At 36.8% G+C, this 22639-nt stretch overlaps 1 protein-coding gene across 3 annotated transcripts in view; it reads left to right on the top strand.

Annotated features, from left to right (window-relative positions):
* The window catches only part of ADAM23 (ADAM metallopeptidase domain 23), a 139827-nt gene that overhangs the window by 44814 nt on the left and 72374 nt on the right, over positions 1 to 22639 (top strand). For all 3 annotated transcript variants that reach the window (XM_036237004.1, XM_016135067.2, XM_036237005.1), the window contains exon 4: positions 21325 to 21388. In XM_036237004.1, the coding sequence (XP_036092897.1) occupies positions 21325 to 21388 (64 nt within the window). The remainder of the gene's footprint in view (positions 1 to 21324; positions 21389 to 22639) is intronic.

Below are 22639 nucleotides of genomic sequence, written 5' to 3'. Positions count from 1 at the left end.
AGGCATATATACATTTACAATATGTTAGGTTTCTTTCTGTTACCTCACATGCTTCCCCTCTCCTCCTCCCTCCTGCCCTCTGGTAACCACTAGTCTATTGTCCATGTCCCCAAATCTCTGTTTGTTTATCCTGTTCATTTGTTGCTTTTAGGTTTATATCCCACATATAAGTGATATCATGTGATTTTCAACTTTTCTGTCTGGCTTATTTTGCTTAGCAGGTTTATCTCGAGGTCCATCCATGTTGTCACAAATGACAGTATTTTATGTCTTCTTATGGCTGAGTAATATTCCATTGTATAAATGTACCACAACTTCTTCAGCCAATCATCTATCGTAGGATACTTCAGTTGCGTCCATATCCTGGCCACTGTGAATAATGCTGCTATGAACATCAGTGTACAAATATCTTTTTGGATATGGGTTTTCAAGTCTTTGAGGTAAATACCCAGGAGAGGGATTGCTGGATTATATGGTAGATCAATTCTTAGATTTTGAGGAAACAATATGCTGTTTTCCAAAGTAGCTATACCAATTTGCAGTTTCAACAGACGTGTATGAAGGTTCCTTTTTCTCCACATCCTCTCCAACATTTGTTATTACTTGTCCTATTGATTATAGCTATTCTAACAGATGCGAGATGGTATCTCATTGTGGTTTTGATTTGCATTTCTCTAATAGCTTGTGATGTTGAGCATCTTTTCAAATATTTGTTGGTCATTTATATGTCCTCTAGGGAGAAGTGTCTGTTCAGGTCCTCTGCCCATTTTTTGATTGGATCATTTCGTCGTTGTTGTTGTTGTTGTTATTGAGTCATATGAGTTCTCCGTATATTTTGGATATTAGGCCCTTATTGGAGGTGTTGCTTGCAAATATATTTTCCCATTTAGATTGTTGTCTCTTCACCTTGTTGGTTTCTTTTGCTGCGCAGAAGCTTTTTAGTTTAATGTAGTCCCATTCATTTATTTTATGTTTACTTCCCTTGCCTTTGAGATCAAATTCATAAAATCTTTTTTAAGTCTAATATTTTAAGTCTTATAATTCAGGTCAAGAAGGTTACATTTAAAGTTTAGAGTTCTCCTATAAGACAGCATCACTTTTTTTTTTGAAATTGATATATGCTTCTCTCAGGCCACCAAGTTCCTTGGAACTTCTTATCAAGACTCTAGACAAGGCATGGGTTATGTTTCGCCACTACAGTCTCTGTAAACAAAAGGCAGTCTTTATCAACATGATTACTCTTTGTCCTATTTGAGTAATTTTGCAGAGGAAAGGGCTTATCAGAAGGGATTAGTTACCATTAGTTACCATGTGCTGACCCTAGAGATGTCAAGGCGGTGGGGGGAATAAAGAGGGAGCAGAGTGGGGGTGCGAATGGTAGTAATTTCAGCTGAAAAGTGAAATGTGGTGGTCTTAAGTCTCTGTTCCTAAGGTTCACCAAGTGGTTGGTGTTTCGGTAGGTAGAGGAGAACCTCAATTTAGGAGTCTTTTTCCAGGACTACTCCACCTCCTAATAATACAAGCTATAGTGCACCTTAACATTCCTGTGTTCGCATGCTCTCTTTTACTCTTCCAAACTTTTCCTCAGTTACAGTTTAAAATCTGTATTTCCATGTTGAGGTAAATAGGCCAACTTCATTTGAATTTTACCTTCTGGTGTTGCAGATCCAGTCTTTTTGTCTTTATGAATGTATCCTCTTTGAAAGTATAAAGCCTCTCATGCTTTATATCAATTGGAAAAAATTATTTTTAACTTCTCTATTGCTGACAAAACAGTCTAATTCCTTAATAGGTATGTACTTATATCCCTTAGCTTTGTCCAAGTGGAGTGAGAAAAATCTTGTTTTCCAGTTAACTACAGTTGTATTTTAACACTGAAGTAGATAGGAATCTGTCAAAATCGATGGTCTAAACCTAGAAGTACAAGTGAAAGAGGGTGGGATGGCTGAAATCTTTTTAAAAAATGTAAGAAGATGTTTTGAAAAACACAAGATAGCACATTATGTTGCAATAAAAGGAAATTCACATCTATTTAAGGACTCTTGCTTTTTAACATTGACATAGAAATAAATACAAGGCTATTTTTTTTTTTCACAAGAAGAAAATATATTTAAAGTTTTGACAGTTGATAAAGCCATAGCATTCTAGATGACAAATTGCAGTCAGATCATTGCCTGATGAGATTTACTGTATGGAGATTTCCCAGGGAATTCTTTCAAAAGTGTGCTTTCTTTAATGAAGTTTTGTCTGAATGTCCAGTGTTGCGTATTTTCAGGTCATTGTTATATCCTCGTGTTTGGTCTCACTGCTATCAAAAAATGCAAATATGCTTTTTTTGTGTGTGGGCATCTTCAAGCTTTGCAGGAGTTTCCTTTTTTCCTGCTAAACTTTATTCCAGCCCTTATGTTTATAAGCTGGGAATAAACAGATCTGAAGGGTAATGATCATTGTGCAGCCTGAGTTGGCTTCTCTCAACTTCTGGGTCAGTTTTCCAATGGAGATAAGGGTCTGAAAGGAGTTGGGGAAGAAGAGACAAAAGGAGCTTTCCTTCTCCTTTTTACATTTTAATTAATTGCCTAGTTTACTTTAAATTATTTCCCTGACAGTATTTAGAAAAATAAATGGCTTAGTAAAGCCCTCTGCTTTTCAGACATCACTTCATTAAAGTAGAAGTTAGCATGTACTGAACACCTACCCAGTTCTAGGTTCTGAAGCAGCATTTTGTATTTGAGTGATAAAAATCTTTTTTTTTTTTTTTTTTTTTTTTTTAGAATTCAGTAACAATATGACTCGTAACAAAAGCACCTTAGTAGCTATGGATAATTCTCTCCTTTTCTCTCGGAGATCACTGTCAGTGTCGGGCTTATTGATTTCCATCCGAAAGCTGGAGTTCATTAAAACGGCAGCTTGCCATGATGAAGTAATGGATATCTCATTATTTCTTCATCCTTAATGGCAAAATTACAGACCTATTGTTACTGGACTGTCATATAAAAAAGAAGCTAATGGTGGATGTCTAGATGTGTTTCCTTTTTATTGTCAGAAATCTTTGTACTTTTGAGATAGAAGAGTAGCTGTTTAATCAAAAGCAATTTTTTGAAAAATATTTTATTGTTTTTTAAAATGATACTGCTCATTATAAAATTTAAAACAATACCAAAAAAGTGCAAAGAAAAATTAAAAAATTGCAATTCAGAAGTAACCATTATTGTTATTTGTAAACTTAATCTGGAGAGCTCTATGTATACTGATGGAAGGTTTGGAAGATAGTTTACAAAAGAGAGCTTATTCTATCATATTTTAAATATAAGTGATTAACAAAATTTGAATTTAATAAATGAAAAATAAGTGAAATTATGAAGAAGGTCAGATGACTATTTCTTCATAACAAGAGATGTTACTTGCTAAAAAATGTCCCACTAAAGTTGTGAAGAACATTGTTTGGAGTCATTAAAAAAAAAAAGACATTCTTCAACAAGATTATATATTTGAGTGAAGAAAAATTAACATACTTCTTTCACTTTCTTCCTCACTTGTTAGTTATAATACTTTTTACATTGTCTAGGTTTATAACATTTGCATTTCGTTCCATTCCCACAATTCCCACAATAAGTATTAGTACTTTATGTAAAGGATTTAGTTCCTGCCATGAATCCTTTACCATGGCTTCTCCATTCTTTCTGGATGTTTTTGTATTTTTCTTGACTGGAATTAATTGAAAAATATATTGTTCCAGACAGATTTTTAGGGGTTGTAGTTCACGAGTGCTTGAATGCTTGAGAATATTTGTTTATTACTCTTATATTTGAAGAATAACTTGGCTGGATATAACGTTTTTGAATCATACTTCCCTCAGCAATTTTTTGGGAATGGCCTCACTGTTTATGAGCATTGAGAATTGCTGTGAATGAGTCTGAGGCAACCTCGTTTTCCCTCTTTCGAGAGCTTTCTTCTGACTTACATGATTCCATGATGTTTCCTAATCAGTAAGTTCCCCAGAATTAATAACACTATTTAGTGCTAACAGTGCTTTATAAAGGTTTCTAGGAATGTGGTTTGCCTTTTAAGCTTCAAATTCAAGTCTTGATTTTAGGAAATTTATGTTCTATTTTTGCCTATTTTTTTCTCTTCCATGTGTTTTAGTCTCTTTACAAATATCAACAATAACATGTATCTCTACCATTTTATCATTGATTCCTGACTTTTTTCCAACTTGATTTACATCCGTGTAATATTTATTTTTTATTTTATTTTTTTCTCCTGAGCTTTGCCAGCTTCCTTTTCATCTTGTTCTATTCTTTTGCGATGTTTCTTTATATATATATATATAAATAAATCTATCTATCTATCTATCTATCTATCTATCTATCTATCTATCTATCTATATTAGATAGATCGATCGATCGATCTCCTTCATCTCCCAGCTTTGGTACTTTTCTTCTATCTTTTCTTCCTCAGTATCAATGCTCATGTCCCCTGTTTGTTTCTTTTTAGTTATAATGAGTCCATGCATGGTGCTAGCTGTTTGCTGAAGTGTAGGATGGGAAGAAGGGCGTGGCGTCCGGGCAGGGAGAATGATCCAGGGCCCCACAACGTTTGGGGCTCATTACTTTTATCACTCTTCACCAGTGCGGCAGTCTTTTTTCCGGAGGCCCATCTCTCACTGAGTGCATGAAGGGGTCAGTGGAGCTCATTCCAGAGCCTCCTCGGAGCTCTGCATGGTGAGCAGGTGTTTGCACTTTCACCTCACTCCTTCCTATTCTTCATGTCACCTGTCAAAAATCCTCTGACTCCTTCAAGTTTTGGGGCGATAAGTATTGGCTCAGATTTCCCAGTATTTAGCTTCATAGCTTTCAGTAGCTTGAAATTAGGACCATTTCTCTTCATAAGGAACATGTAGTAGTTTTTTGTGCCTGTATATTTTGTCTGTTATTATTTATGACGGGGTTGTATAAAGATTATGATCACAGAAAAATCAGTGATAGACTAAGATGGAAATTGAGGGGGAGGGAAATGTTTTCAGTCTTTTCAAGTATTTTGACCATTAAGCATTTCTCTTAGGTATGTTGTAGTGGCAGTAGCCCTGGACTTGCAGAATGGATGACTCGGAATGAGAGCCTATTAACTAGGAACTCTTACACTGAGTTATCCAATCCTAGGTAGAGATGACAGGGATTTGAGAGATTTAGGTCGTTGTTTCAATGACAACTGTTGTGAAATTTAGGCAACTCTAGAAAATGATGCAATGCCTGGAATCCAGATAAAAGGATTAAAGAAAACTGATATCCACATGCTGGTTATCCGAGGTTCCAGGATGAAAGATTAGAATTATCTTTCAGTTTTTTAAACAAGCTGTTTAATATCCTTTTAAAGGATAAACAAATAAAAATTCCTTTCTAGTTAAGAATTATAGGAATGATCAGGCATGAGGCACAGAAAAAAGGAAAAAAAGCCTCATTATGTTGTTACTTCACTTATCCTTTCTGATTTTTAGATTGCAATTTAGTGTGGATATTTAAATTACTAGTCATGTGAAAACTATCCTCTGGTTATAGATATTATTAGTCATTCAAAATGGCTATTAATTGCCATTACATGGCCCCAGAATTTTAAAAATTGTATATAAAAAGAGAACAATGTATAATATTGATCTGACCCTCTGAGCATGCATATGTAAACACACCTAGAATAATCCTTTTCAGAATTTTTGGATACTCTAAATATCTAACACTATAATACACTGTCTTCGATGCAAAAATAGGAACTCTAAAAAGGGTCTTATTGAGCATAAAACATCTTGAAGTGGCTCGTATCATATAATATGAGTATACTTTAGTATAGTGGTGGTGCAGCTCTTGCTTGTCCTTAAACCCACTGTTGGTGGTATCATCCATGAATTCCACCTTCCTGGGAGCAAATAAATCTTTTAAACAATGGGGGACTTGGGGATGAACTAGGGAAGACATATATATATATATATATACACACACATATACATATATATACATATACATACGTATATATTTATACACACACATACACACACACACATACACGCATTACGAATTCATCAGCATGTTTGTAAGTGATTATCAAAACAACTGAGATTGGTATTTTCCAGCCATGGTGGTTTTGGCAATTGAAAACAAGGATTTCTTTAAAAAAAAAAATCAAATATAAGTTTGTAGATTTTTCCAGTGAAGGATATGGGGGGGTATCACTTGTCTTTTTGTTTCGAAAGCAGTTATTTGCCATGGCAGTGTGCTCTGTGCGCCACCCACATTCTTCACTGTTTTAATGTAATTCCAAGGAAAATCAATGCGTGGAAGGATTTTGTTGGTCTTACCCTTTAATCTTTTGTTTCTTTAGCTCTCTAGTTTGAGAGTTAAATATTTTGATAATAAAGTCATATCTAGTTCAAATCCTGTCAGGTCTATTACATCTTGTTACATTTCTGAACTTTTCTTTTTCATACTTTGATATCTTCCAAGAACTTCTTTTTCCTTTCTAAGTTTTACTCTTTTAATAGAAATGGACTCCTACATGAACACGGGTGTCTAAAAATGGCCTAATAAGCCTGCTATTTTTAGAGGAGAAAGTTCTTTGCCTTTTGTTCTCTGTGTGCTTTTCACCTCCCACATGTTCTTTAGAGATTTTTTTTCCCCTCTGACCTTAGTAGTGATAGCTTTTGAATTCTAGATGCCTTTTCCTTGGCCCATTTCTGGCTCAATTTGTTTCATACTCAAAATATTTAAAGACAGAATTGGATCGGGCTCTTCTGTTTCTCTTACCTATAAATAGTTTGGATTCTTTTTTCTCTAATATATTAAAATTATGAAATATACACATAAAATATTGGAGATATATTTTTATAGTTTAAAGAAGAACGATAAACGAGCATTCACATATACCCACTGTCGAAGCTGAGAAATAGAACATTACTATTGTCTTAGGGGCTCTTCCGGTGTCTTTTCAGCCCCACCCCCCACCCAAGTTAACTGCTCATCCTTAATTTGTGTAGGTGATTTGGGATATTTTTATCAAAAACAGCAAAATAGTAATAAATAATAACAACAGAATTTTCAGGAGAAAAATAAAGATGACGTGGATGCATGTTTATTCCTTGCATTCTATAGAAGAAAAATTTGTTTAGGATTATAAAGAGAATTAACACTCCTAGAAAGGTTTCAGCGGTTCATACTGCTTTACTAAAATTAGAATTAGGGTAAAATGAAAGGTTCAAACATATATAATAAAAATATTCAATGGACTTTTACCCAACATACCTTTCTCTGGTGTTATCAGGAGCAATTAGAAATTTCCTATCTTGGTCTATCATTTTGAAAGCACAGAACTTTTCTTTACTTCATTTACTCCTGATCCTTGAGGATATAGACTAGTAGCCTTTCCATGTCTTACCATTTGTTATAGATAGTCCATAAGGCATTACACGCATGCACGCGCGCGCACACACACACACACACACACACACACACACACACACACACTTCATAAAGCTCCAGGTAGGTGTTGAAATTGTAAAGAGGGCTGCTCTTAGAGTAATCTTGCTATCACATCTACTTTCATGTTACATTCTTTCAGCCATACATTCCCACTGTTCATGTGCTGATTGCCTCAGACTGGCTTTTGACTTCTCAGATACTTATCTATAAAAGACAGAGACAAAAAGTAGCCTGAATCTCAAAAGTTTTCTTGTTATCTCTGCCATGTCCTGTCTGAAACCCTACCTTACTTACTTAGGGGTTAAGCTCTGACTGTGGGACCCTTACCTTCTTATGAATTTCTTGGACTGGAGTGTGATGTGCCATCTTCCCTCGTCTTTTGTTTCTTCTGAGTTTCTTGGCTTGTTGACTCATCATCAACAAAACTTTATTAGAATGTTCCCTCTGCATAGGCAGTAATACTAAGAACTGTGGATACAACATAGTACTTGCCCTTTCATGGTATGGTAGTTTGGAGGATCCCATTTGTTTATCTGGTGTGATCTCTTGCCTCTTTGTGCATTTCAACTCCTGAATATTCTCTTTACCTAGAGTTTCGACTTTACTAGATCACTAGGTTCTGGATTTTCTCTGAATGTAGTTCATTCCATTTTCTACCCTTGTTGCAAGTTACTAACTTTGATATATGGCTTTTTGGATATAAGTTCATTCACTTAGAATTTTTTTCCTTCTCCATCATCTCCAGTCCTACCCACTCATGATCTGGAACTTACTATTGATATTTAGTGAATTTATTGCTATGGATCATATAGTTAATTGTTAGAATTTCCACCAGTGTTCTAAAAATGTCGGTTTTAAGATTAAACTAAAAATAGTTTCTCTGAAAAGACCTAAATAGAATAGTTTCTCCTTTTTCTGTGTCAGTCTCCCTGGGATTTGGCTGCTTTTAGAATCTTATAAAAATTTTGCTTTTGGTCCAGACATTGAGAGTCATTTTAATGGTGAATGTGGGTAAGATTGTTGATGTGTACTTAAAATTTTAAGACAATTTGATGAAAGTTGTCTGGCTGGAAGAAAAGCCCATCTATAGAAATTGCCTTAAATTTCTGATTTATAGATCTGTTGTTCTGTTTGTTTGTTTTTCCTGTCACTACCAATCTGATTTTATTACTGGAACATTACATTAAAATGGAAGGAAGGTGTGTGCCTATAAATTATCTTAAATTACTTTTAAGACATATTGATAGAATCAAGTGCGCCTAGTTAATTATCTGAGTAGCTTTTCAAAGATAAAACTTCAGTTTTAGTATTATGCAAAGTGTCCAGACTGCCTATGTAGACTGGAATAGAATTAGTCACCTGTAATCACTATTTTATATGTTTTCTCAAAGTGACTTCAAATGTCTTGAAATTTTCTTATCCTAATCTGCTCGCATAGGGTAAGGACTTACTTTTCCATGTTATTCTTGGTTTTTAGTATCTTTATAATAAATCATGTTAGTATGGCTTTCAGTTTTTGACTTACATTAGTTATGATAAAAAAAACAGTTGTATAATTGTGTTGCCTGATTTTCAACGCACCACTTAAATAGGTTGGTATTAACATAAATGTAGCAGATCTTGATCATTAGCTCTCAGATTAGTTTCTATGTAAAAATTTTTGTTCATTATTAGTCTAATGTGTACAAAAGGTTTATCACTTTACATCTTAGAAATTGAGGTGTGCTTTTATTTATTTATTTATTTTTTGGTTGAGCAACAGAGAAATATGTAGAATTAGAAAAAAAAATTATAGAGCAGCTATTTACAGTACATACAGAACCTGAATGGAACTGTCCTTTCAGCACCATACTGGAAGAGGTCGACCTGAAGTCCCAGTATACTGGCCCAGCAGGCAGACTGTTGATTATTTGACAAAGCATGTACCAAATGGATGAGATGTGTGCACTCACAGTCCCCAACTCCCAGCTTTGCTCAGCTATATTTTTAGGGTTGGAGATGGTAGCAGTCATACTCATATTCATTGTATTAGACTTGGAAATTTTCTTTGAGATCCTATAATCCAATAGTTTTTTTTAAAAAAGAAAGAAAACTTGCTTCACAATGGTAAGGACTTCCTCAAAGATCTTAGAGATAGTCAGTGTCAGAGTCAGGCTAATAACTGGATCTCTCGATTCCTATTTACCCATTTATTCACTGATTCATGTTCACTCCTTCAAACAACAAAAAGCTCTGGGTGCCTTTTCAGTTAAGGCATTCTTTCATGACTGAGGATATAACAATAAGTAGAATGAAAAAGGCCCAGTTAGCACTCTGATAAACTACTTTGAATCTGAAAATGCACACTAGTTGGAAGAAATCCCCTTTCCGGAGAAACTGCAAATAAGTGGTAGTTTTTCCAATAAATTCTATAATTTTCAGAACTCTGTTGTGTTGTTATTATTTTGAAATGGTACATAATTTGAAAGAATGAAAATTCTCTTTGGTTAGAGAAATTAATTGGCCTTTAGGCAAATCATGACTTTTTTTTTTTTTTTGCTGCAAAAACTTTATTGTTTCAATGTGGTCCAAGGCATGGGAGAGGGCTCTAGGATGGTTAGAAGGCTGCCTCTTGGTTGTAGGGAGAGGCTCAGGCACAAGGCCAACACCAAGAGGATGCAGAGGGGCCCCTCAGAAGCCTCTGGGTTCCAAAGGATCCTATTCGTGCTTGATGGTGAGCCTTTTGAAGACATACTCGCCCAGCCCAGCCTGGAGGCTGGCCAGCCTGTGGAAGTTAGTCAGGTGGTCACTCATCTTCTTGATTAGTTTTACCTCCTCATTTAGAAAGTGGCTCTCAAAGAAGTCACAGAGATGGGGGTCTGTGCGGGCAGAACCCAGGGCATGCAGGTCCAAAATGGCCTGGTTTGGGTTCTCCTCCATGACCATGGTGGCTTCCACAGCATCCTGATTTTTACTCAACCCATCTTGGGAAGACTGCAGGTCGTGGAAGAGGGCATGGCTGCCACACTGGTATTGCATCTTTAAGAGATGCTCGGTGCCCTCTTGTTTCCACTCAGCCAACGCATTCCAGAGCTACATTGTTGCAAAGAGAGAGGTATGTGTAGGAGGCCCACAGATGCAGGTTGACCAGGCCTCCACCTTGGTGGAATTAAGCTCAAAACATGGTGTTGGCTGGTCTCGGAGGCCAAACAATGGCTGAGAAGATTCCGAAGACCGCGACTGGAAAAGAGGTTGGAGGGCGGTTGGAGGCTGGAGGAAGGGTTCTCCCCGGGTCTGTTCCATTGAAACACTGTTGAAGCAAGAGACAGATCTGGAGGATCCTCGAGGGCACTTCACTTTTTGCCTTTTTAAACAATCAAAAGCCCAATGAATAATTGTTTGATGGAAGGGAGTGTCCTCAGAAGATCCAATAAATTTGAAGATCATTTTTCTGAATGGTAATTTAAAAAATCATTGCTGTTTTGTAGGATGATCATTCTGTATTTGCTTGAAGAAATCATTAGAAAGCTCTCCATTTTCTTCTTCCTTCTCTTTATTTGCCATGTCATGCTCTTATCAGTCATACTGGTTTGCTATTACTGCAGTATGTTTCTAATTGCTACATTGGGATAATTTCTTAAATATATCTAATATTTAGGAATGACCATGGTTATTATCTCTAAATGCCCCTATGTGATATGTATGAAGGATACCATGGCTCAATACTAGGCATTGTTTTCTGCCTAGTGCAGAGACATCTAGGGTAATGACTTCAAATGCCTTTTTCTTTATAGGGTTGTGCAGACTTGTCTTCATTCTGATTTGTTGGACTTGCTCTGCAGAGGACTTGGGTGTCAGTTCAGCAAGCAGATAACCATGCATGCATGCTCAGATCGTGGCAGCATAAGAGAAATGAAGGGTTAGACACCTAAGTAGGGTAGAATGAGGAAAAGAGCACATAAAAGACATTTGTGGTTATTCTATAAAAATCTTGCCCTTTATAAAGACAGCATAAAATTGCAAAGTTCATATAATCATTTGCATAACAAGTTTTAGGACAGATATCTCTAATTTATAGTAAAGAGATTTAAAGAAACTGACTCCTTTAAGTACAAGTGAAGTTCTCTTTAATCTTTGCTAATTCTTTGACCCTCATTGGCTTTTTTTTCTCTCTCTCTCTCATTTAGTCTTCAGGCATTAATTGAATGAGTGAAGGAAAGTTAAAGCTACAGGTTTTCATATGTGGAAAGCCTTTTCTTAGTGTCTTTGCTGGTCTCTTGCCATTCTCTCCTGCTGTTAACATTAATTACTTTGCAGATGGCTCTAATTGACCCAGTATCTGCGTTCAGCCCTTTCCAGGCCCTAAAGTCTTTGCAGTTTCTGAGGACACAAATGAAGTACTTGCTCTCAGCTTTTATAGAGAGGAGAGCCATGTTTCGTCTTCCAAGTTCTGAGTTCTTGGTCCCACAGTGCCCTTTGCTTTCAAAGTTCCAACTTCTTGCTTAAACCTGTATACCGTCTGGTCCCAGAGCTGCCTTTTTAACACCATCCTCCCTATGACTGCTACCAGACTTCTAGTTGCTCCCTGAATATGCTTCTCAACCTTTTCCTGCCTCATGTGTTTGCACGCCATCGTCTCTCTGACCTGGTCCTTCCTGCTTATATTTTTCCCTGTCCATATTTTGTCATGAACCTGCCCTGGGGCCCTGCTTTCTTTTTGAAAAGATCCTGATCATCCTAGTGGAAATTAACTTCCCTTTTAGAACACCTTGATGCTTTGATATTTATGATATTAAGGTACCTGCTGCCTTGTCTTACTTTAGCTATAAGATTATAATCACCTTGAGGGCAGGAACTGTGTTTTGTTTCTCTTCCTGTCCTAACCCCAACCGCTAGGTGTTCAGGAAATGTCAGTTGCATTAAGTTGAGGGGGCAGAGGCAGCGGGTCTGGCTATTATCAGTGTCTGTGGCTCTTTTCTTTTCCTGGGTCTGAAATTAGTAATTAATTAATTTCCTTTCTAAAGGAGCTATGTTTCTCGTCCTTTAAAAATTATAGCTTGTATTGCGGTTTCTTATTTCAATAGGTAATGTATATTCGTTGTAAGAAGTTTAGGAATTATGAGTAAGCAAAAGAAAACAAATACCATTGAAAGTTCTATAGGAAGTAATAGCCCGCTATTATATTTGTGTGTATATTTTTGTAGATATTTTTCTGTATGTGAACATAGCAACATATTATTATTAAAAAGTTGCCAAATGTAACATTTCCTCATTTGCTTTTTTCATTGAAAGGTATTGTAAACATCTTTCTCATTTTTCCAAGTATCTGTAAAAGTACATGTAAACCTACTCATATCTACATCATTTGCAGAGAATAGCTGTTTGTGCATGTGTATTTGCTCTTATCTAGTTATTCCCTCAGGAAACCTTTATAAGTAGCATTTATAAGATTATAAAAACATATGGACTTAAAGGGCAAATATGCTTTCAGGGCTTTTGATAGCTATTGCTAAATTGCCTTCTGGAAAGGCATATTAATTTATGTTCCCTGTATAATGTGTGGAGTGCTAGGTTTTTTCCATTCTTGCCAGCTTTGTCTACTATCATTCATTTTAATTTCTGAACTGATGGGGAAAAGTGGTCTCTTAAGTGCGTTTTAATTTATGGGTCTTTTCTTCCTAATATAATTATAGATTTTTAAATGATTGATCACCATTAGTATTTCTTGTTTTGTTTTTTTTTCTGTAAATTACATTTTGTACATTATATTTTATGAATCACCTGCCCATGTCCTTTGCCCACTTTCTGTTGGGTTGTTTGTTTTTACTTGTTTTTGATTCCTTATGTAAGGATGGTAACCTTTTGTTTTTCATATATTTTGAACATTTTTTTTCTCACTTTGCCTTGAAATTTTGTTTATGATATTCTTTTTTTTTTACTTATATAAGTTTAAAAATTTTTATACTCATCTATTTTTTAAATAATTTCTAGGTTTAATGTCATCATTAAAAAGGTGCTACCTAACATTCAGCTATAAATTTTTATAGTAAATTTATGGCTTTGTTTTTAAACATACATATCTTTAATGCATATATTACTAATTTGGTGTAAGATTTGATGTAGGGATCTAACTTTCTGAAAAAGGTTTGATTACTTGTCCAAACAAAGAATAAACATCTTTATTTTTTATTTATTATCTTCTTTATCAACTTAAAATGCCATCATTTTATATATTGCATTTTTTATATGAACTTGAACCTCTCATAGACTTTCTGTTCTGCCCTTTAGGTCATCTTTGTCATCAGGCCAGTGCTCTGTATCTTGGTCACTATGTAGTATATAAGGTCCCATTGTTACTTCTCTTTTTTTAAAAAAAAGAGTAGTTATAAACATGCATTCTTTAAGATGAACATTAAAATAAATTTTGTCAAGTTAAAAATCTTCCTGAGATTTTGTTTGGAATTACGTTAAAGTTAAAGAGGAGATATGTCTGTCTGTACATATGTACATATGTGTATGAATATCCACACACGCCCTACATATATAAAAGCTGTGCAATTGTTGTCATCATTAGCAGAAACTTTCCCCCCAGATCACTGCTAGGTTGTCTTTGCTGGTGCACATAGGAGTGTATTCGTTTTGCATATTTACCTTATAACTGGCTACCTAACTTACTATTTATGATAGTTTCCTCTTTGGTTTCCCTTGTATTCTTTTGACCATTTCATGCATACCTGGGAGGAATGGGCACTGTCTAAGCAAATGTGCCACTAATGTCCATTTTCATCTGATTGCCATCTTCTGTTTGACAATATTTAACATCTCAGTATTAGGAACCCTGATCATCCCAAATGGCCCTTAACAGATTCACACAACAAGGCTCCTGTCCTCCTCCCCACCAGGTCATACATTGGTCCATTTAATGACAACAAATGCTGGTCACTTGGGATATTCTTAACTTCACGGGGCTTCAAGCATAACAGCATTGTACAGTGAAGCACCATGCCTGCTCTCTCTTTATGCTATAAGCTCCTCTTTTTTCCTTTCATACATATAAATATTTTTAATTCATTAAAACTTACTATAAGTTATAATGAAGAGAAAGAATTTAGACTCAGTCTATTATGATAATTCTTCTGTCTTTATATTGTTTTCTCTACAGTTTCACTATGTGTGATGCCCGGTTTAATAATTGTATAAATAAATATTGGGCAGAACAGAAGAGAATCTGGATTAGCAATATTCGACAAACTATAATATTCATTATTATCTTTGAAAATTATGCATCAAAGTGTTTCAGTTTTAGACAACTGTTCAAAAGATATGCCATCTTTATTTGGGTGCAGTTTTCTTTGTGTTTAAAACTTTTTGTTTCATGACATATGGGAGAGTAACTATATTTGTGGAGATAACTGGCAGCCACACTAGGAATGAGTTAGCCACTTCATATAGTCTGGTTTAAAAGTTGGAGAGGAGACATTAAACATCTTTCATTTTTATTTAATTAAAGATATTTTTATTGATGCCACCTTCCCAAAAGCGAAATCTTAATGGTCTATTCTTATTAGCTAATCAAGCCAGCTTGATTGGGGGTCCTCAGCTTTTATATCACCTCAAATTCATTCCTTATTTCCCTCCTAACTTTTCCTTTCTCTCCTTCCCTATCTGTTAACTTGTAGCCCTGCCTCTGTTTCCTGCTCTTCTTATACGACAGTGTTCTTAACCGTATCGTGGTGCATGGGGCACCACATGTGAGATGCAGGAAGAACTTACACCCCTGTATCCCGCTTATGCTAGGAGTGTTCTCCACCTGCAGCTCTGTTCCTGTGAAATATGCCCACATTTCCCAGTCCTTGCCTAGCATGCCATCTTTGTTCGACTTAACACAAAGCCTTAATTCAACCTGCAATTACTTTCACCCACTTAACATATTATTTCTATGTTCTTAAATCCCAACCTCTCCATGTCTACAATACTTATCACAGCTTATAACACCTTTGCATTGTTTACATCTAAAAGAGTATATATTTTCTAGTTGAAACAAGTTTTGGTATGAAAAATTTTTTTAGATGAGATGAGTCTAACTTTTTCTTAAAACCTGAGAAAAATCGTGATTGAAAAATCATTTTACTTTTTAAGTCCATTGTTTTCAAAAAGGAAAACAATATAAAGACAGAAAGATTATTGTAATAGACTGAGTTTAAATTCTTCATTACTACTTATAGTAAGTATTTAACAAATTAAAAATATTATACGTATGAAAGGAAAAAAGGGAAACTTGTAGCATAAAGAGAGAGTGGGCATTGTGCTTCATTGTAAATGCTGTTATGCTTGAAGCCCCATGAAGTTGAGAATATCCCAGTGAAGAGCATTTGTTGTCATTAAATGAACCAATGTGAGACCTGGTGGGGAGGAGGGCAGGAGACTTGTTGTGTGAATCTGTTAAGGGCCATTTGGAGTGATCAGGGTTCCTAATACTGAGAAGTTAAAGTGTCAAACAGAATTCAATCAGATGAGTGGATTTACTTTATGAAAATGGACATTAGTAGCACTCTTTTTTTTTTTAGACATAATTTTTCATTCTTTGTTGACTTCTGCTCCAGTTCCAGTTTGAACACATATGGAATCTAAAATATGTTTTACCATAGAGAATTGAATTAGGACATTCATGTGGCAAGGAGCATGGCTGGTCAAGACCTGATGAGTACAGGGTATTACAGTGAACGCAGACTCATAGCTTCCTAGCTTCTCCATCTTGAACTGCTGACTCCTCTCCCAATATCTACCTCCTGATGTTATGTACTGAGAGAGAACCTAAGGTGCCTACTTAAGGTTGTCCTAAAACAGTGGCCATGCAATGTAGTCACAGAACCCAGAAGCAGCTGGAGAAGGAGATATGCTCACAGACTGCTTGCTTAGTAACATCTTAGATTTGGGGTACATTTACCTCATAGATTAGCCTGACCTTCCATGTAGAACTTGATGTGTGAACCCTAAATTTGACCTTTAGGGAGGGCTAGCATATGTCCCAGTTTTCCCAGCACGGTCCTTCCTGATTTATGTCAGTTGTCCTGGCGTAATTATTAATATGCCTCCTTTCACTTCCAGAAATGGCCTGATTTGGATGATAAATTATATGGACACCTAGTTGTTAAGCTGTGGAGCTCACTACTCTTCTAGACTTTTCCCCAGCTTTGCTAGTGAAGGAATGCCTTGTTGGCTTCTAGGTCCCCTCAAAAGAACTCATTCTGCTCCCAACAACCCACTCTATATCTTAATCAGATTTGGACTGAGGGCTTGACACATGAATTTCAGCAAATGTAGATTTCAGAACTAGAAGGGACTTCTAAGGCTGGTAGTTTGACTATTTTTTTACAAGGAAGCAAACGATTTTTAACTCATGTAGAACAGATGGTTTCCTTGTGGTCCAATGAATGTCTTTCCTAGTCACCTAACTTATAGCTCAAGGCCCTGTTATCTATGTTGTCAAATTCTGAGCAATTTAGTTTGCTTGGTTAGCATACTCAGCCTTTCATGACAAGGTTACCCCAAAGAAAGCATATGGTTCTTTCTTCAAAGTATGGGGTTCAAGTTATTTTTCAAAAAACCAGAAGTTATTCACCTTCTGTAACCCAGTTCCTAGGGAGTTCTCGTCACTGCCTCCTTCCCAGGGACCAGCACCTTCAAGTGCTCCAGGGCTGTGAGGACAAGAGGGGGACCCTGTCAGAGAGCTCCCTGGCTTTGGGGGGGCTCTAGGTGGGATTCAGTAGTGAGACACTGGAGGACATGGATGATCTCTTGGAAGTCCTGTGACCTCCTTCCTCATTTATCCTGCAGAGCAAATATTGTGTCTTGAAAAGCCTTGGAGAACTTGGTTTAGTGGGCTTGGGCATCTCTCTGGCTTCTGAAGAGCCTGAAGCTGGTGTGGACCATTTCAGCCCCTTCATTACAAAATGTCTCTGGAGTGATGGCGTCCTTCCCCTCCCCACCAAGCATGCTCAGTGCCTTTTGGTTTCTCCTTCCCTCTATTTGCCCCTTCCTTCCCCCAGTGTCAATTCTACTTCCTCTTGGATTTTTATCAAATTTGCCATGATGTTGCAAAAAAATTTTTTTCTGGGCACTAGGGATTCTTGGTAAGTAATCTGAGATTCAACACCGAAAACATTTTATCTCTTATTCATATTATGGTCTAGTACAAGTTCAGTGGCTCTCCTAGAAGATGATTCTCCAAAGAATGATGTGGGAACCTTGGCCACATTCATCCTGTACCTGTGCCATTTGGGTCATGTGGCTCCCAAGGTCACCATGGAAAAAAGAGCTTGGATAATCATACATGGATTTAATGGTCACACTGGAGGGGTAGACATCACTTCCTCCCATATCTTGAGTCACGATTCGATTTTTTGTTCCCAACCTAACTTCTAGGGAAGCTGTAGAATGTAGTCCTACTGTGTCAGGAAGGAAAAAATGAACTGGGATTGGTGATCATGCATATTATTTCTGCTGCAGTGTCCTTTATCCATCTGATTCTTGGCTCATTTGCCACATTTTTGTCTTCCTATTCTCCTGCTCTTAGAGTTCAACATCTTCAAGGTGCTTACCCTGGCCCTTTGTTTTTTGAGGATACACACATTCAATTTAACCCTCTAGAGTTGGTGTTCTTTTCACTACCTCCATGGTGCAATTTGACCATGAAGGTGCATAGGAAGTGGGTTCAAGAGAATTTCTTTTTTCAGTTCTTCCACCCTCTTCAACCTTGCTTGGAATTTCCATTCTATAATTTATCTTTTTACTTCCAAAGGTCACTTTTTCACCAGATAACCTGCAGGAGAAGCACTATAGTAGCCGTGGTGTATATAGCTTTCCTGGAACTTAAATGATTAGAAGAAGGATATTTATCTAAGAACTTAGGATGTTCAGAAATTTGCTTTTACCAGTTCCTGCAATTTATTAGGCAACTCAGAATTAACCTCCTCACCTCCCCCCCCACCATGCCCATTGGCTGATCAGCAAAGTAAAATGACAATTTATGCTTGGGACCACAGTTGCTAAATGAATTAGTTATTGGCGTGTCAGAACATTTTGTTTCCAACAAGAAGTTAGTTCTACTAGGGAAACTACTGAGCAGTGGTGGAGGGAAGGCCTTGCCGAGCACCTGCAGGAAGTGACTGTCAGACAACTCATCTTCAGGCACACAGAGATATAGATTACCTGTTCCTTCTCTACCAGCCAGGGCTGGAGACACGCCACAGCAAATGAACTCAGCTCTTCCTTTCTAGTGTTACTTGTCTACCTGAAAGGTCTCTTTTCAAAATTACTTCAAGACTTTAATTATATTACATTTCAGTTGGCATTAATTCACTTTCAGGGAAATTACAAATAATATTTGAGGATGAGGTGACTAATCTCATACATTGGTGCTGATTTGCTTATTTTCAGTTTCAGAGAATTGCATTCTTCATCCCAGCTTCCCAGCACTTGGTGTGGGCCTGGCATCTAGTACATGTTCCTAGATGTTTGCTCACCCAGTAAATGTCGATTAGGCTTACTATGTGCTAGGCATCATGCCAGGTGCTGGGGATGCTGTGACGAATGAAAGAAACAGTTTTAAGGGAGGGATTACTGGAGTCAGACAGGAGGAAAGGATAGAGGAAATGGGCACGTGTGCCACTTTTCGAAGGTGGGAGGGTCGAGTGGTGTGGTGACAGGGAGCCTATGGTATTATTTTATGTCCATCTCAGTGTTTGCCATAAGCTCCTAGAAAGTATGTATTTTTCTTTAGATTTTCAAATGTAGGAGATGCTAGAAACAGGCTTGTCTATTATATCTATGGAGTAGGGAGACAGAAGCTCTTTAAAAAGGGAGAAATGAGATAATTAAAGTGATCTTTATCAAATTTGGCAATTTATGGTTAGAATACTATTTAATTTTGTAATTACAAGCAAAAGCAGTAGTCTATAATAACTTTTATTTTTAATTCTTAGACATGCTCCAGTGGTTGTGTGGTTGAAAATTTTGAAAATAATGAATTCTCTGTAGAGAGAGGTAATTAGAATGCAGTTAGTGAAACCTCTCTATCTCTTGGTATTGTGGAAGCATTCCTTAGAGAAATATTATTATCAACAGCCCTGTTTATATGTATTCGCAGTGGTGGCAGCTGACTTAATTACCTAGACATGAAAGAAGTTTCTGTATCCTGTCAGGTATTCTCAAATATATAGAGTTGAGAATTGATATTACTTTGAATATTACTTAGATTTTTCAAAAGGAAATGAGTGGATTTATCATAAATTAGTTTCAAATGTAGAGTCATCAATAGATAGACATTTGATTAGTAATTTTAATAGAAAAATCTGTCCAAGGTATGAGCGTCTCTCTGCTTTACTTCGATGCTGTAAAGGTTGTCCTTCAGCCCATACAGGAAACCATACTGGACGCACACACATACGTTGTTGATTGGCTCTAAGGCTCCTCCAGGCTTCCTTATTGGGTCACTTTAGGATTGCATCAGGCGCAGCTCTCAAAATGATGCAAAATCATCGAGTCCCCCCATAGAAGTAGTGTCAAGATTTCCTAATAAGAAAACCTGTTATTAGACAGATTTATAGAAAATAGAGTGTCATAGCAGGAAGGGGAACTGAGGAAGCATCTGTTCTAGCCCTTTCTTTTGCAGAAGAGGAAATGGATCCCTAATTTAGGACACACGTATGGCTCATACTAGAACCTACTATTGTCCTTCAGTTACCATCAGGATTATATGAGTTAATACCCTTGTGGTCCTTAGAACAGTGTCTAGGACATAGTAAGTATTCAGTAAATGTGAGTTATCAGTCGTTATCATTATTTCTAGTGGCAGAACCCAAACAGAAACTCAAATGATCTAATGGTCCAGTGCTCTTTCAGAGACTCATATTTTGTATTTCCCGCATTGTATAGGGCGAAATGTGTTTGAAGAAGTCGAATTAAAATAAGTATAGTGACAGCTTCAATGCTCATTAGTGAGCATGTGTCAGTGCTGGGTGCTGGGCTAAGCATTGCATTTAATCCTCACAATCCTATGAGCTGCACACTCTCTCTCATCTATTAGAGTCATAGAGGCTGAGTTGGGTAACTTATCCATGGTCACATCACTATTAAGAGACTGGGCTGGGCTTTAAAGCCTACTCTATCTAACTTTAACATTTATACTCTTAACTATTGTTTTATTCCAGGGGTTGGCAAACTATGGCACTTGAGCCAAACCCAGCTGTATATGTTTATGTACAGTCCTCAAGCTAAGAATGGTTTTTATGTTTTTAAATAGTTGAAAAAAATTAAAGAATAATATTTCATTTGGTGTGAAAATTATGTGAAATTCAAATTTCAGTGGCCATAAATGAAATTTTATTGGAAGACAGCCATGCTCATTTGTTTACATGTTGCCTGTGGCTGGTTTCGTGATACAGAGTTGAGTAGCAGTGATAGAGACCATGTAGCCTGAAAAGCCTAAAATATTTACATATCTGGCCTTTATTCTATACTCTTTCTCAGTGATTATGTTTTATGAGATTCCAATTATTTAGAGCATTATAGAGCATCTATCTCCTCCACTTACCTGGCTTTTTTGGTTGTTCCATATTAATTAACATGTCAATCAAATGACGAATAGTATGTATAAAAGGAGTTCACCCTTAAATTATCTATATCTTGTGTCTTTGAACAGACTGAGGGATGACTTGTTACTGGATGACATTTGAGACTTGATGATAACCTCTTTTGTACTTGCTGTGGACTGTTGCTATTTGTGGTGTTCATGCTCCTCACATCCATATATTGAGCTGATTATTTTTAAACTTCGAAATGTCTTAGATGCAGAAATCACTCTGTTTTCTTCCCTTCATAGCGGTTTGCTGTCTTCCGATTATGTGGAGATTCACTACGAAAATGGGAAACCACAGTACTCGAAGGTATGGTTAACAGTGTATGGAAATCTTGTAGTATAAATATACTGAATCTTAGAACTGTTCAGTGCACACCAAATTGTTTTGATGTCTGTCTCAACAAACCATTTGTCGTCTTATACAAGGGTATGATTTTTAAATTTAAAATATGTTTAAGAGAAATCTATTAAAACTACAAATGTGTTTGAGGTAACATTAAAGGTTCAGTGTATTTAGGCCAATGAAGAAACGTTTATTGTTTTGGTTATACACACAGTAAGGTATGTAAGTGAATGGTATAAAGAGCTATACCGTTCCATATCAACATCTTCAAGTAGTAGACAGCCAGGCTCGTGGTCATAGAACCTGAATGAAAAGCCTGGTCGGATTATTATAATGAGTAATTAGTCCAAGTGACTTTGGTGCTCGAGAAGGGCAGAGTACAGGTGGGAGAAGGAAGATTTAGGGAGCATTTTCCCTCTTAATCTTCACAAAAATTCTTAGAGGTGGATAGTATTATCTCTGTTGTGCAAAGGAACAAATGGAGGCAGAGAGAGGGCAAATAAACCTACTCAAGGCCACAGAGCATTTTAATATAAAGGTAAATGGGTACTTGATTTCCTTTAGTTGGAGATTTTGTTCTCTTCATGGAAGATCAAACAGCAGCAAGTGGGTTTACATGAAAACGAGAAAGATTATTTGTATGTCAGGAACACAGTGATCTCCACCAGTCAGGGTAAAAATCTGTGGAATGGCCCTGTCCAGGACTCTTATCTGCAGGAAAACCACAGAGTGCCATTGAGCTGCAGCAGTGGCCACGGATACCACGGGCGTGGGGGAGGATGCAGAAAAAAACAAAACGAAGTAGGGAAACATTATCGGATTTATTTTTTCTAAATTGCTAATGAGTGTTGGCACAAAAGTGGACCTTTCGTGTGTGGGCTGGCTTGCTTGTGCAGCATAGAGAACTGGCTTTGTCAGTTTGAAGTCTCGCAGCAAATATTTACAGGCGGTCTTAATTGTACATACTGCCCGGGGAACCATGGCTTTGCTCAGGATTTATAACTGCCCAATTAACCGTGGACACATTTGTAATTTAATGTGAGTTCCAAACCTTTGAATTTTCCGCCCTAGATTAAGAACTTCCATATTTTATTTTTACTAGTCTGTCAGTTCTTGCCTTAGGCTGCATCTGGGGAGTTGTTGAATCTCCCTAAAAGTTAATGCTGTGGAAAGTGAGCAGAAATGCTAAATCAAGCACGAGAACGGTGCTTTCTG

Source organism: Rousettus aegyptiacus, unplaced genomic scaffold (genome assembly GCF_014176215.1).
Source record: "Rousettus aegyptiacus isolate mRouAeg1 unplaced genomic scaffold, mRouAeg1.p scaffold_m13_p_2, whole genome shotgun sequence".
Lineage (NCBI taxonomy): Eukaryota > Metazoa > Chordata > Mammalia > Chiroptera > Pteropodidae > Rousettus > Rousettus aegyptiacus.
This window is presented reverse-complemented; position numbering and strand designations above follow the sequence as displayed.